The sequence below is a fragment of the Chiloscyllium plagiosum genome, unplaced genomic scaffold (genome assembly GCF_037043375.1).
Source record: "Chiloscyllium plagiosum isolate Xiang-an unplaced genomic scaffold, Cpla_swu_hap1 HiC_scaffold_8, whole genome shotgun sequence".
In the NCBI taxonomy this organism is placed as follows: Eukaryota; Metazoa; Chordata; class Chondrichthyes; order Orectolobiformes; family Hemiscylliidae; genus Chiloscyllium; species Chiloscyllium plagiosum.
Genome location: NW_028270146.1, coordinates 5,607,977 through 5,625,127, shown reverse-complemented (window position 1 = coordinate 5,625,127; position 17,151 = coordinate 5,607,977). Strand labels below are relative to the sequence as shown.

Genomic DNA, 17,151 nt, shown 5'->3' with positions numbered 1-17,151 from the left:
CTCACCCTGTACTACACCCCGACTCCCTCACCCTGTACTACACCCCGACTCCCTCACCCTGTACTACACCCCGACTCCCTCACCGTGTGCTACACCCCGACTCCCTCACCCTGTACTACACCCCGACTCCCTCACCCTGTACTACACCCCGACTCCCTCACCCTGTACTACACCCCGACTCCCTCACCGTGTACTACACCCCGACTCCCTCACCCTGTACTACACCCCGACTCCCTCACCGTGTACTACACCCCGACTCCCTCACCCTGTACTACACCCCGACTCCCTCACCCTGTACTACACCCCGACTCCCTCACCCTGTACTACACCCCGACTCCCTCACCCTGTACTACACCCCGACTCCCTCACACTGTACTACACCCCGACTCCCTCACCGTGTACTACACCCTGACTCCCTCACCCTGTACTACACCCCGACTCCCTCACCCTGTACTACACCCCGACTCCCTCACCCTGTACTACACCCCGACTCCCTCACCCTGTACTACACCCCGACTCCCTCACCCTGTACTACACCCCGACTCCCTCACCCTGTACTACACCCCGACTCCCTCACCCTGTACTACACCCCGACTCCCTCACCCTGTACTACACCCCGACTCCCTCACCCTGTACTACACCCCGACTCCCTCACCCTGTACTACACCCCGACTCCCTCACCGTGTACTACACCCCGACTCCCTCACCGTGTACTACACCCCGACTCCCTCACCCTGTACTACACCCCGACTCCCTCACCCTGTACTACACCCCGACTCCCTCACCCTGTACTACACCCCGACTCCCTCACCCTGTATTACACCCTGACCCCCCCCACCCTGTATTACACCCTCACTCCCCCACCCTGTATTACACCCTCACTCCCTCACCCAGTATTCCACCCTGACCCCCTCACCCTGTATTACACCCTCACTCCCTCACCCTGTATTACACCCTCACTCCCTCACCCTGTATTACACCCTCACTCCCCCACCCTGTATTACACCCTCACTCCCCCACCCTGTATTACACCCTCACTCCCCCACCCTGTATTACACCCTCACTCCCTCACCCTGTATTACACCCTCACTCCCCCACCCTGTATTACACCCTCACTCCCCCACCCTGTATTACACCCTCACTCCCACACCCTGTATTACACCCTCACTCCCACACCCTGTATTACACCCTCACTCCCCCACCCTGTATTACACCCTCACTCCCTCACCGTGTATTACACCCTCACTCCCCCACCCTGTATTACACCCTCACTCCCTCACCGTGTATTACACCCCGACTCCCTCACCGTGTATTACACCCTCACTCCCCCACCCTGTATTACACCCTCACTCCCCCACCCTGTATTACACCCTGACTCCCTCACACTGTATTACACCCTCACTCCCCCACCCTGTATTACACCCTCACTCCCCCACCCTGTATTACACCCTCACTCCCCCACCGTGTATTACACCCTCACTCCCTCACCCTGTATTACACCCTGACCCCCTCACCCTGTATTACACCCTCACTCCCTCACCCTGTATTACACCCTCACTCCCTCACCCTGTATTACACCCTCACTCCCTCACCCTTTATTACACCCTCACTCCCTCACCCTGTATTACACCCTCACTCCCCTACCCTGTATTACACCCTCACTCCCTCACCCTGTATTACACCGTGACTCCCTCACCCTGTATTACACCCTGACCCCCTCACCGTGTATTACACCCTCACTCCCTCACCCTGTATTACACCCTGACCCCCTCACCGTGTATTACACCCTCACTCCCTCACCCTGTATTACACCCTGACCCCCTCACCGTGTATTACACCCTCACTCCCTCACCGTGTATTACACCCTCACTCCCTCACCCTGTATTACACCCTCACTCCCTCACCCTGTATTACACCCACACTCCCTCACCCTGTATTACACCCTCACTCCCCCACCCTGTATTACACCCTCACTCCCTCACCCTGTATTACACCCTCACTCCCCCACCCTGTATTACACCCTCACTCCCTCACCCTGTATTACACCCTCACTCCCTCACCCTGTATTACACCCTCACTCCCTCACCCTGTATTACACCCTCACTCCCCCACCCTGTATTACACCCTGACCCCCTCACCGTGTATTACACCCTCACTCCCACACCCTGTATTACACCCTCACTCCCTCACCCTGTATTACACCCTCACTCCCCCACCCTATATTACACCCTCACTCCCCCACCCTGTATTACACCCTCACTCCCTCACCCTGTATTACACCCTCACTCCCTCACCCTGTATTACACCCTCACTCCCTCACCCTGTATTACACCCTCACTCCCCCACCCTGTATTACACCCTGACTCGCTCACCCTGTATTACACCCTCACTCCCTCACCCTGTATTACACCCTGACCCCCTCACCGTGTATTACACCCTCACTCCCACACCCTGTATTACACCCTCACTCCCTCACCCTGTATTACACCCTCACTCCCCCACCCTATATTACACCCTCACTCCCCCACCCTGTATTACACCCTCACTCCCTCACCCTGTATTACACCCCGACTCCCTCACCCTGTTCTACACCCTCACTCCCACACCCTGTATTACACCCTCACTCCCTCACCCTGTAATACACCGTCACTCCCCCACCCTGTATTACACCCTCACTCCCCACCCTGTATTACACCCTGACTCCCTCACCCTATATTACACCCTCACTCCCTCACCCTGTATTACACCCTCACTCCCTCACCGTGTATTACACCCTGACCCCCTCACCGTGTATTACACCCTCACTCCCCCACCCTGTATTACACCCTGACCCCCTCACCGTGTATTACACCCTCACTCCCCCACCCTGTATTACACCCTCACTCCCCCACCCTGTATTACACCCTCACTCCCTCACCCTGTATTACACCCTCACTCCCTCACCGTGTATTACACCCTCACTCCCCCACCCTGTATTACACCCTCACTCCCTCACCGTGTATTACACCCTCACTCCCTCACCGTGTATTACACCCTCACTCCCCCACCCTGTATTACACCCTCACTCCCTCACCCTGTATTACACCCTCACTCCCCCACCCTGTATTACACCCTCACTCCCCCACCCTGTATTACACCCTCACTCCCACACCCTGTATTACACCCTCACTCCCTCACCCTGTATTACACCCTCACTCCCCCACCCTGTATTACACCCTCACCCCCCACCCTGTATTACACCCTCACTCCCTCACCCTATATTACACCCTCACTCCCTCACCCTGTATTACACCCTCACTCCCTCACCGTGTATTACACCCTGACCCCCTCACCGTGTATTACACCCTCACTCCCCCACCCTGTATTACACCCTGACCCCCTCACCGTGTATTACACCCTCACTCCCACACCCTGTATTACACCCTCACTCCCTCACCCTGTATTACACCCTCACTCCCCCACCCTGTATTACACCCTCACTCCCCCACCCTGTATTACACCCTCACTCCCCACCCTGTATTACACCCTCACTCCCTCACCCTATATTACACCCTCACTCCCTCACCCTGTATTACACCCTCACTCCCTCACCGTGTATTACACCCTGACCCCCTCACCGTGTATTACACCCTCACTCCCCCACCCTGTATTACACCCTGACCCCCTCACCGTGTATTACACCCTCACTCCCCCACCCTGTATTACACCCTCACTCCCCCACCCTGTATTACACCCTCACTCCCTCACCCTGTATTACACCCTCACTCCCTCACCGTGTATTACACCCTCACTCCCTCACCGTGTATTACACCCTCACTCCCCCACCCTGTATTACACCCTCACTCCCCCACCCTGTATTACACCCTCACTCCCCCACCCTGTATTACACCCTCACTCCCCCACCCTGTATTACACCCTCACTCCCTCACCCTGTATTACACCCTCACTCCCCCACCCTGTATTACACCCTCACTCCCCCACCCTGTATTACACCCTCACTCCCTCACCCTGTATTACACCCTCACTCCCCCACCCTGTATTACACCCTCACTCCCCCACCCTGTATTACACCCTCACTCCCCCACCCTGTATTACACCCTCACTCCCTCACCCTGTATTACACCCTCACTCCCTCACCCTGTATTACACCCTCACTCCCTCACCGTGTATTACACCCTCACTCCCCCACCCTGTATTACACCCTCACTCCCTCACCCTGTATTACACCCTCACTCCCCCACCCTGTATTACACCCTCACTCCCTCACCCTGTATTACACCCTCACTCCCCCACCCTGTATTACACCCTCACTCCCCCACCCTGTATTACACCCTCACTCCCCCACCCTGTATTACACCCTCACTCCCTCACCCTGTATTACACCCTCACTCCCTCACCCTGTATTACACCCTCACTCCCTCACCGTGTATTACACCCTCACCCCCTCACCCTGTATTACACCCTGACCCCCTCACCGTGTATTACACCCCGACTCCCTCACCCTGTATTACACCCTCACTCCCTCACCCTGTATTACACCCTCACTCCCCCACCCTGTATTACACCCCGACTCCCTCAGCCTGTACTACACCCCGACTCCCTCACCCTGTATTACACCCCGACTCCCTCACCCTGTACTACACCCCGACTCCCTCACCCTGTATTACACCCTCACTCCCTCACCCTGTATTACACCCTCACTCCCCCACCCTGTATTACACCCCGACTCCCTCAGCCTGTACTACACCCCGACTCCCTCACCCTGTATTACACCCCGACTCCCTCACCCTGTACTACACCCCGACTCCCTCACCCTGTATTACACCCTCACTCCCTCACCCTGTATTACACCCTCACTCCCCCACCCTGTATTACACCCCGACTCCCTCAGCCTGTACTACACCCCGACTCCCTCACCCTGTATTACACCCTGACCCCCTCACCGTGTATTACACCCCGACTCCCTCACCCTGTATTACACCCTCACTCCCTCACCCTGTATTACACCCTCACTCCCCCACCCTGTATTACACCCCGACTCCCTCAGCCTGTACTACACCCCGACTCCCTCACCCTGTATTACACCCTGACCCCCTCACCGTGTATTACACCCCGACTCCCTCACCCTGTATTACACCCTCACTCCCTCACCCTGTATTACACCCTCACTCCCTCACCCTGTACTACACCCCGACTCCCTCACCCTGTATTACACCCCGACTCCCTCACCCTGTACTACACCCCGACTCCCTCACCCTGTATTACACCCCGACTCCCTCACCCTGTATTACACCCTGACCCCCTCACCGTGTATTACACCCCGACTCCCTCACCCTGTATTACACCCTCACTCCCTCACCCTGTATTACACCCTCACTCCCTCACCCTGTACTACACCCCGACTCCCTCACCCTGTATTACACCCCGACCCCCTCACCCTGTACTACACCCCGACTCCCTCACCCTGTATTACACCCTCACTCCCCCACCCTGTATTACACCCCGACTCCCTCACCCTGTACTACACCCCGACTCCCTCACCCTGTACTACACCCCGACTCCCTCACCCTGTACTACACCCCGACTCCCTCACTCTGTACTACACCCCGACTCCCTCACCCTGTACTACACCCCGACTCCCTCACCCTGTACTACACCCCGACTCCCTCACCCTGTACTACACCCCGACTCCCTCACCCTGTACTACACCCCGACTCCCTCACCCTGTACTACACCCCGACTCCCTCACCGTGTACTACACCCCGACTCCCTCACCCTGTACTACACCCCGACTCCCTCACCCTGTACTACACCCCGACTCCCTCACCCTGTACTACACCCCGACTCCCTCACCCTGTACTACACCCCGACTCCCTCACCCTGTACTACACCCCGACTCCCTCACCCTGTACTACACCCCGACTCCCTCACCCTGTTCTACACCCCGACTCGCTCACCGTGTACTACACCCCGACTCCCTCACCGTGTACTACACCCCGACTCCCTCACCCTGTACTACACCCCGACTCCCTCACCCTGTACTACACCCCGACTCCCTCACCCTGTACTACACCCCGACTCCCTCACCCTGTACTACACCCCGACTCCCTCACCCTGTACTACACCCCGACTCCCTCACCCTGTACTACACCCCGACTCCCTCACCCTGTACTACACCCCGACTCCCTCACCCTGTACTACACCCCGACTCCCTCACCCTGTACTACACCCCGACTCCCTCACCCTGTACTACACCCCGACTCCCTCACCGTGTACTACACCCCGACTCCCTCACCCTGTACTACACCCCGACTCCCTCACCCTGTACTACACCCCGACTCCCTCACCCTGTACTACACCCCGACTCCCTCACCCTGTACTACACCCCGACTCCCTCACCCTGTACTACACCCCGACTCCCTCACCCTGTACTACACCCCGACTCCCTCACCCTGTACTACACCCCGACTCCCTCACCGTGTACTACACCCCGACTCCCTCACCGTGTACTACACCCCGACTCCCTCACCGTGTACTACACTCCGACTCCCTCACCTTGTACTACACCCCGACTCCCTCACCCTGTACTACACCCCGACTCCCTCACCCTGTACTACACCCCGACTCCCTCACCCTGTACTACACCCCGACTCCCTCACCCTGTACTACACCCCGACTCCCTCACCCTGTACTACACCCCGACTCCCTCACCCTGTACTACACCCCGACTCCCTCACCCTGTATTACACCCTGACCCCCTCACCGTGTATTACACCCTGACCCCCTCACCGTGTATTACACCCTGACACCCTCACTGTGTATTACACCCTGACACCCTCACCGTGTATTACACCCTGACACCCTCACTGTGTATTACACCCTGACCCCCTCACCGTGTATTACACCCTGACACCCTCACTGTGTATTACACCCTGACACCCTCACTGTGTATTACACCCTGACACCCTCACTCACCTTGTATTTCTGAAGCAGAAGCCTCACCCGAGTGCTGCTATCCAGAGAGTGGGTCACTGGCTCATTCTTCTCCATCAATGTCCACATATCCTGGATCCATGCTGTCAGCTGTGTGATGGCCTTCCGTGAGGGTAACACAGCCACCTGGAGCTGGAGACAGGCCAAGAGAGACACAGATGATGCACAGGGCCAACCCATTACCCTACACATCCCCGAATCCCCACTGATACTCCCTAACCCCCTCCGCCTTCCCCCCACTGCCCAGCAGCCATTCCTCGCCCCCGAGCCCTGGGCTAGATGCCGACCTGATGCAGTTTTTCCTGGATGCCGGGGAACTGGGCGATAAGCTGTGCCCACTTCTGCTCGAGCTGTGCCAAATGAGTTCGGACGGCACCGCCCTCAACCTGCTTCAGAGCCAGCAGCTGGCTCCCTGTGCTGATTGCTGCTGTCCTCACAGATGACATTCCATCAACCTCCTTCCAGAATTCCTGCAGGCAGAAAAAACAACATAAATCACAAAACTCTCCTGGGCCCTGTTACGTCAGGAAAGAGGCTGGGGACAGTCCAGTTAAGGCTCACTCGCTGGTCCTGGGGATGTAGGGACTGTCCCATGAGGACAGGCCGGCCAGTACGCTCTGGGGTTTCAAAGACTGAGACGCAGCCTTCTTGAAACAGACAAGATTCTTAGGGACTTGCCGGGGAGAGATTGTTTCCCTTTGACAGAGTCTAGGACCAGAGCGCATCATCGCAGAATAAGGGGATGCCCATTTAGGGCCGGGAATGAGGAGAGATTTCTTCTCTCCGGGGGGAGTGAATCTGTGGAATTCTTTCTCACAGGGGGCTGTCGGGGCTGGGTCACTCAGGATATTCAAGGCTGAGAGAGACAGGTTTGTAATCAGGAAGGGAATCAAGGGTTCAGGGGGAAAGGGAGGACAGTGGGGTTGAGGATAGAACATAGAACGTAGAACAGTACAGCACAGTACAGGCCCTTCAGCCCACGATGTTGTGCCGACCACTGATCCTCATGTATGCACCCTCAAATTTCTGTGACCATATGCATGTCCAGCAGTCTCTTAAATATCCCCAATGACCTTGCTTCCACAACTGCTGCTGGCAACGCATTCCATGCTCTCACAACTCTCTGTGTAAAGAACCCGCCTCTGACATCCCCTCTATACTTTCCTCCAACCAGCTTAAAACTATGACCCCTCTGCCCTGGGAAATAGTCTCTGGCTATCAACTCTATCTATGCCTCTCATTATCTTGTATACCTCAATTAGGTCCCCTCCAATGAAAAAAGTCCGAGCTCAGTCAACCTCTCCTTATAAGATAAGCCCTCCAGTCCAGGCAGCATCCTGGTAAACCTCCTCTGAAACCTCTGCAAAGCATCCACATGTTCCCTATAATAGGATGACCAGAACTGGACGCAGTATTCCAAGTGCGGTCTAACCAAAGTTTTGTAGAGCTGCAACAAGATCTCACGACTCTTAAACTCAATCCCCCTGTTAATGAAAGCCAAACACCATATGCTTTCTAAAAAACCCTTGGGTGGCCATTTTAAGGGATCTATGTACCTGCACACCAAGATCCCTCTGTTCCTCCACACTGCCAAGAATCCTATCCTTAATCCTGTACTCAGCTTTCAAATTCGACCTTCCAAAATGCATCACCTCGCATTTATCCAGGGTGAACTCCATCTGCCACCTCTCAGTCCATCTCTGCATCCTGTCAATGTCCCACTGCAGCCTACAACAACCCTCTATACTGTCAACGACACCTCCAACCTTTGTGTCATCTGCAAACTTGCTGACCCATCCTTCAATCCCCTCATCCAAGTCATTAATAAAAATTACAAACAGTAGAGGCCCAAGGACAGAGCCCTGTGGAACACCACTCACCACAGACTTCCAGGCAGAATATTTTCCTTCTACTACCACTCGCTGTCTTCTGTTGGCCAGCCAATTCTGTATCCAGACAGCTAAGTCCCCCTGTATCCCATTCCTCCTGACCTTCTGAATGAGCCTACCATGGGGAACCTTATCAAATGCCTTGCTGAAGTCCATATACACCACATCCACAGCTCGACCCTCATCAACCTTTCTAGTCACATCCTCAAAGAACTCGATAAGGTTTGTGAGGCATGACCTGCCCTCACAAAGCCGTGTTGAGATAATGAGGTAAAAACAAGGACTGCAGATGCTGGAAACCAGGATGTGGCGGAAATGTCATCGGATGATGTGGTTAATGCGAAGGTTGGTAGGGTGGAAGGTGAGCACCAGGTGGGTTCTGTCCTTGTTACGGTTGGAGGGGTGGGGTTAGAGGGCGGAGGGGAGGGATGTGGACGAGATGCGTTGGAGGGCATCTTTAACCACGTGGGAAGGGAAATTGCGGTCTCTAAAGGAGGAGGCCATCTGGTGTGTTCTGTGGTGGAACCGCTCCTCCTGGGAGCAGATACGGCAGAGGAATTGGGAATACGGGATGGTACAAGGACAGGCACCCCCCCACCCACAAGTCCTTACCTTTCACCCTACCAACCTTCGCATAAACCACATCAAGGATGCTGCCTGACTTGCTGTGCTTTTCCAGCACCACTCTAATCTAGACTTGAGGATTATGAGATCAACCACCGAATGCTGGAGCAGTCTCAATGTGCTGAATGGCCTGCTGCTCTCCTCCATGGTACGGTACTGTTCCTGACGGGAGACTGGCTGTGGCTCGATCGGGAGTGATAACGGGTTAACCGGGGTGGGGCTGGGGGGGGAGAGGTTTCAGGAAGGGCTCAGCACAGCCACAGTACTTCAGAGACCCAGGGGAAAAAAACCTGAGATTTAGACCCAATTCTATTCTTAGAGTTGTGCTGGAAAAGCACAGCAGGTCAGGCAGCATTCGAAGAATCAATGTTTCAGGCCAAAGTTCTTCATTAGGGATGAGCCCTTCCTGATGAAGGGCTTTTGCCCGAAATGTCGATTTTCCTGCTCCTCCCTTTTCCCCCTTAACCCTTGATTCCCTTCCTGATTACAGACCTGTCTCTCTCAGCCTCGAATATCCTGAGTGACCCAGCCCCGACAGCCCCCTGTGGGAAAGAATTCCACAGATTCACTCCCCCCGGAGAGAAGAAATCTCTCCTCATTCCCGGCCCTAAATGGGCACCCCCTTATTCTGCGATGATGTGCTCTGGTCCGAGACTCTCCGTCAAATGGAAACGACCTCTCCGCATTTCCCCGGCAAGTCCCTGCTGTGCTTTTCCAGCACCACTCTAATCTTGGCTCTGATCTCCAGGACCCACTTCTGCCCAATTCTAGGGCAGGGGAAGCCTGGAGTGCAAATCAAATTGGAACCTTTAGACACAGCAGCTGGGAATGTGCTGGACCAGGTCACCAGATTAACAGCCAGGACGGAGCTCAGGAAGGAGCCGGGGGTGGGGGGAAACAGTGTGAGGGGAAGTGGGGACAGTGTGCTGAGGCTGCTGGTTCTGTGCCGTGGAAGGCTTACCAGGAAGCGTTGGAGCTGGTTCTCACTGGTCTCTGGTCTCGATGGCAGGCTGACGGACTCCTGCTCCCAGTAACTCAAGCGGCTCCTGGCTGAGTCCAACCACTGATGAACCCGATGGCTCTCACGCTGAAACCTGCAGAACCGATAAAACAAACACAATACAACAATAAGGTGACAGCACTGAGGGAGCACCTCGCACTGTCACGCCAGTGCCTTGTATGGGATTGCTGGGCATTGTAGACAGAAAGGAAGAAAGAGCTACCTCAGGCAGAACTGCAGACACAGGTTGTCGGGCAGACTCAGGCAGGTTACACACTCACTCAAAATTCACCACAATTAAACTTTCTCAATTTTAACCTATTCAGCAATTAAGCTTTGGACCAGGGCAAGTCCAATCAAATATCTGGAAGCGCCGTGCTGTCGGAGGGTCAGTGCTGAGGGAGTGCCGCACTGTCGGAGGGTCAGTGCTGAGGGAGTGTCGCACTGTCGGATGGTCAGTGCTGAGGGAGTGCCGCACTGTCAGAGGGTCAGTGCGGAGGGAGTACCGCACTGTCAGAGGGTCAGTGCGGAGGGAGTGTCGCACTGTCGGAGGGTCAGTGCTGAGGGAGTGTCGCACTGTCGGAGGGTCAGTGCTGAGGGAGTGCCGCACTGTCAGAGGGTCAGTGCGGAGGGAGTACCGCACTGTCAGAGGGTCAGTGCGGAGGGAGTGTCGCACTATCAGAGGTCAATACTGAAGGAGTGCCGCACTGTCGGAGGATCAGTACTGAGTGAGTGGGCACTGTCAGAGGGTCGATGCTGAGGGAGTGCCGCACTGCCGGAGGGTCAGTGCTGAGGGAGTGCCGCACTGCCGGAGGGTCAGTGCGGAGGGAGTGCCGCACTGTCAGAGGGTCAGTGCTGAGGGAGTGGGCACTGACGGAGGGTCAGTGCTGAGGGAGCGCCGCACTGTCGGAGGGTGGGTGCTGAGGGAGTGCCGCACTGTTTCAGATCTTGCCTTCCTGATGAGAAATTCAAACCTGGCCTGTCCACCCTCTCAGCTGGTTGGCCAGTATGTGTAAAGACTCTGGGCAGTGCTCCCTGGTTTCTGGCTGACATTATTTTCTCCCTCGGCCTAGTTTACCAAATCACATCGACCAGTCACTATGTCCATTGCTGTTTGTGAGATCTTGTTATGCACTGATTGGATGGCTGCGTTTCCAACATGCCCATAATGACTACAGCCCCAAAGTGACAACATAACACCCCGACACTGTGAAAGACACTCTTATAGATTCTTCATATCTTATTAAAGGCAATGGTTTACTGTCAGGTTTAAGTGGATTTGACACAGACCGTGTGCAGTGTTCTAGAAGCTTCTCCAGTCGATGCAGTTGGTGATTGACCTGGTTGTTGATGGAGAGCCAACTTTCCTCCAGGTTATGGACCTGTGTACCCAGCTCTGGGCAGCTCACAATGCCCAGGAGAGTGTGCCCGCTGCTCAGTCTCTGTTCCACTTGGGCCTGGGTCCTAGTGAGGCTGCTCCTGATCGCCTGTCACATGGAACAACAGCATTCAGCGAGAAAACAAGGAAAAAAATATCAAACTAACAAAACAATGTTCATTTCCTGTGCTCAAGGACGAAAAGGCAAATCATTTGCAGTTTGGACACATACCCGCAGCTCTCAACATTGGCCTCTCATCGTTAACCCCCACCCTCCACATCTTCACCCCAACTTGCCACCACCTCCACCCCCCCCCACGCCCCACGCCTGAAGTGCATCTACTATAATGCAAGGAGTACAGTGTGTAAGGTAAATGAACCTAGGGCTTGGATTGGTGCCTGGGAGCATGGCGTTATTGCCATCACAGAGACTTGGTTGAAGGAAGGGCATGATGATTGGCAACTAAATGTTCCAGGATATAGAGCAGTATGTCAATCAGACAGGACAGGGAGGGAAGTAAAAGAGGGGCTGGAGTTGCATTGCTGGTCAGGGACGATATCACGGCTGTGCTAAAGGGGGACACTATGGCGCTCTTGGGTAGTGAGGCATTATGGGTGGAGCTGAGAAATAAGAAGGGTGCAGTTACATTGTTGGGGCTGTATTACAGACCTCCCAACAGTGAGCGTGAGGTAGAAGAACAAATAGGTAAACAGATTATGAATAGATGTAGAGGCAATAGGGTAGTGGTGATGGGAGATTTTAATTTTCCCAACATTGAATGGGATACACTTAGCGTCGGAGGTCTGGATGGAGCAGAATTTGTACGAAGCGTCCAGGAGAGTTTTCTAGAGCAGTATGTCAATAGTCCGATGAGGGAAGGGGCCATATTGGTCCTGGTACTGGGGAACGAGCCAGGACAGGTGGTAGAAGTTGCGGTGGGGGATTTCTTTGGGAACAGTGACCACAATTCTGTAAGTTTTAGAATATTCGTAGATAAAGAAGAGAGTGGTCCTCAGGGAAGAGTACTAAACTGGGCCAAAGCCAATTATATCAAAATTAGGCAGGAGCTGGGAAATGTGGACTGGACAGCTATTTGAAGGGAAGTCCACATTTGAGATGTGGGAGGCTTTCAAAGATAGGTTAATGGCAGTGCAGGATAGGCATGTCCCGTTGAAGGCAAAGGATAGGAAGGGCAAGATTCGTGAACCGCGGATGACAGGAGAAATTGTACAACTAACCAAGAGGAAAAGGGAAGTGTACATAAGGTCTAGGCAGCTAAGAACAGAACGGGCCCTGGAGGAATATCGGAAGAGTAGGACAATCTTAAACAAGGAATCAAGCGGGCGAAAAGGGGTCACGAGATAACTTTAGCGAGCAGAATTAAGGAGAATCCCAAAGCATTTTATTCTTATATAAGAAGCAAGCGGGTAACTAGAGAAAGGATTGGTCCATTAAAGGATCATGAAGGAAGGCTGTGTGTCGAACCTGAGAAAATGGGTGAGATTCTCAATGATTATTTTGCATCAGTGTTTATTGAGGAGAGGAACATGATGCAGGTTGAGATTAGAGATAGAAGTTTGACATCAGGTGAGATGATGTGTTGGGCTAAAGGATATTGAGGTGGACATATCCCCAGGACCGGATGGGATTTATCCAAGGTTGCTGAGGGAGGCGAGAGAGAAAATAGCTGGGGCCCTGACAGATATTTTCGTGGCATCCTTAAACACCAGTGAGATGCCGGAATCTAGATTAGAGTGGTGCTGGAAAAGCACAGCAGTTCAGGCAGCATCCGAGGAGCAGGAAAATCGATGTTTCGGGCAAAAGCCCTTCATCAGGAATAAAGGCAGAGTACCTGTAGGGTGGAGAGATAAATGAGAGGAGGGTGAGGGTGGGGAGAAAGTAGCATAGAGTGCAATAGGTGAATGGGATGGGGATGAAGGTGATATGTCAGAGAGGAGGGTGGAGTGGATAGGTGGAAAGGAAGATTGGCAGGTAGGGCAGGTCATGAGGATGGTGCTGAGCTGGAAGTTTGGAACTGGGGTGAGGTGGGGGAAGGGGAATGAGGAAACTGGTGAAGTCCACATTGAAGCCCTGAGGTTGGAGGGTCCCGAGGCGGAAGATGAGGCGTTCTTCCTCCAGGCGTCGGGTGGTGAGGGAGCGGCAGTGAAGTAGGCCCAGGACCTCCATATCCTCGGCAGAGTGGGAGGGGGAGTTGAAATGTTGGGCCACGGGGCGGTGTGGTTGATTGGTGCGGGTATCCCGGAGATGTTCCCTAAAGCGCTCTGCTAGGAGGTGCCCAGTCTCCCCAATGTAGAGGAGACCGCACCGGGAGCAACGGATACAATAAATGATATTGGTGGATGTGCAAGTAAAACTTTGATGGATGTGGAAGGCTCCTTTAGGGCCTTGGATAGAGGTGAGGAAGGAGGTGTGGGCACAGGTTTTACAGTTCCTGCGGTGGCAGGGGAAAGTGCCAGGATGGGAGGGTGGGTTGTAGAGGGGCGTGGACCTGACCAGGTAGTCACGGAGGGAACGATCTTTGCGGAAGGCGGAAAGGGGTGGGGAGGGAAATATATTCCTGGTGGTGGGGTCTGTTTGGAGGTGGCGGAAATGTCGGCGGATGATTTGGTTTATGCGAAGGTTGGTAGGGTGGAAGGTGAGCACCAGGGGCGTTCTGTCCTTGTTACAGTTGGAGGGGTGGGGTTTGAGGGAGGAGGGGTGAGATGTGGACAAGGTGCGTTGGAGGGCATCTTTAATCACATGGGAAGGGAAATTGCGGTCTCTAAAGAAGGAGGCCATCTGGTGTGTTCTGTGGTGGAACTGGTCCTCCTGGGAGCAGATACGGCGGAGGCGGAGGAATTGGGAATACGGGATGGCATTTTTGCAAGAGATAGGATGGGAAGAGATGTAATCCAGGTAGCTGTGGGAGTCGGTGGGTTTGTAAAAAATGTCAGTGTCAAGTTGGTCGTCATTAATGGAGATGGAGAGGTCCAGGAAGGGGAGGGAGGTGTCAGGGATGGTCCAGGTAAATTTAAGGTCAGGGTGGAATGTGTTGGTGAAGTTGATGAATTGCTCAACCTCCTCGCGGGAGCACGAGGTGGCGCCAATGCAGTCATCAATGTAGCGGAGGAAGAGGTGGGGAGTGGTGCCGGTGTAATTACGGAAGATCAACTGCTCTACGTAGCCAACAAAGAGACAGGCATAGCTGGGGCCCATACGTGTGCCCATGGCTACCCCTTTGGCCTGGAGGAAGTGGGAGGATTCAAAGGAGAAATTGTTAAGGGTGAGGACCAGTTCAGCCAAACGAATGAGAGTGTCGGTGGAAGGGTACTGTTGGGGACGTCTGGAGAGGAAAAAACGGAGGGCTTGGAGGCCCTGGTCATGGCGGATGGAGGTGTAGAGGGATTGGATATCCATGGTGAAGATGAGGCGTTGGGAGCCAAGGAAACGGAAGTCTTGGAGGAGGTGGAGGGTGTGGGTGATGTCTCGAACGTATGTGGGGAGTTCCTGGACTAGGGGGGATAGGACAGTGTCGAGGTAGGTAGAGATGAGTTCAGTGGGGCAGGAGCATGCTGAGACAATGGGTCGGCCAGGCTGGTGGATCTTGGGAAGGAGGTAGAACCGGGCAGTGCGGGGTTCCCGGACTATGAGGTTGGAAGCTGTGGGTGGGAGATCTCCTGAGGTTCTGTATGGTCTGGGAGATGATGGTTTGGTGATGGGGGGTGGGGTCATGGTCAAGGGAGTGGTAGAAGAGGTGTCCTCGAGTTGGCGTTTGGCTTCAGCGGTGTAGAGGTCAGTGCGCCAGACGACCACTGTGCCCCCTTTATCCGCTGACTTGATGGTGAGGTCGGGATTGGAGGGCTGCGTGTTGTGAGTGTGAGAGGTTGGAGTGGGGGAACGGGATAGACAGGTTGAGGCGGTTAATATCCCGGCGGCAGCTGGAAATGAAGTGGTCGAGGGTGGGTAATAGACCAGCATGGGGTGGGCCTGGAGGGTTGCTCATGTTGTCCCCCTGTACAAGAAGGGTAGTAGGGATATTCCGGGTAACTACAGACCAGTGAGCCTGACGTCGGTGGTGGGGAAGTTGCTGAAGAAGGTACCGAGGGATAGGATCTATATATATTTGGAAAAGAATGAGCTTAGATGGGTAACATGGTTTTGTGTGGGGGAGATCGTGCCTTACCAACTTAATAGAGTTCTTTGAGGAAGTGACCAAGTTGATAGATGAAGGAAGGGCTGTTGATGTCATATACATGGACTTTAGTAAGTGTTTGATAAGGTTCCCCACTGTAGACTAATGGAGAAAGTGAAGTCACATGGTGTGCAGGGTGTTCTAGCTGGGTGGATAAAGAACTGGTTGAGCAACAGGAGACAGAGAGTAGTAGTTGAGGGGAGTTTCTCGAAATGGAGAAAGGTGACCAGTTGTGTTCCACAGGGGTCAGTGTTGGGGTCACTGTTGTTTGTAATATACATAAATGATCTGGAAGAGGGCACTGTTGGTATGATCAGCAAGTTTGCAGATGATATAAAGATTGGTGGAGTAGCAGAAAGCATAAGGGACTGTCAGAGAATGCAGGAGGATATAGATAGACTGGAGAGTTGGGCGGAAAAGTGGCAGATGGCTTTCAATCCAGACAAATGTGAGGTGATGCATTTAAGCAAGTCTAATTCTAGAGCGAATTATACAATGAACGGAAGAGCCTTGGGAAAAGTTGATGGGCAGAGAGATCTGGGAGTGCAGGTCCATTGTACCCTGAAGGTCGCTGCACGGGTGGACAGAGTGGTCACAAAGGCATATAGTATGCTTGCCTTCATTGGACGGGATATTGAGTATAAGAGCTGGCAGGTCATGTTAAAATTGTACAAGACATTGGTTCGGCCGCATTTAGAATACTGTGTACAGTTCTGGTCGCCACATTACCAAAAGGATGTGGACGTTTTGGAGAGGGTGCAGAGAAGGTTTACCAGGATGTTGCCTGGTATGGAAGGTGCTAGCTATGAAGAGAGGTTGAGTAGGTTAGGATTGTTTTCACTAGAAAAAAGGAGATTCAGAGGGGACCTGATTGAGGTTTACAAAATCATGAAGGGTATAGACAGGGTGGATCGAGACAAGCTTTTTCCCATGGTGAGGGGTTCAATAACCAGAGCTCACGCATTTAAAGTGAGAGGTGGAAAGTTTAAGGGGGATACACGCGGCAAGTACTTTACACAGAGGGTGGTGGGTGTCTGGAACACGTTGCCAGCAGAGGTGGTAGAGGCAGGCACA

The 17,151-nt window shown here is 54.0% G+C and overlaps 1 protein-coding gene across 1 annotated transcript in view; it reads right to left on the bottom strand.

The window, feature by feature from the left end:
- Positions 1-17,151, bottom strand: part of LOC122547709 (uncharacterized) — a 609,753-nt gene that overhangs the window by 224,868 nt on the left and 367,734 nt on the right. Inside the window, exons 61-64 of the mRNA XM_087989511.1 lie at positions 11,797-11,993; positions 10,468-10,600; positions 7,281-7,463; positions 6,976-7,125 (exon numbers count right to left, since the gene is read on the bottom strand). Of these exons, the coding sequence (XP_087845637.1) occupies positions 6,976-7,125; positions 7,281-7,463; positions 10,468-10,600; positions 11,797-11,993 (663 nt within the window). The remainder of the gene's footprint in view (positions 1-6,975; positions 7,126-7,280; positions 7,464-10,467; positions 10,601-11,796; positions 11,994-17,151) is intronic.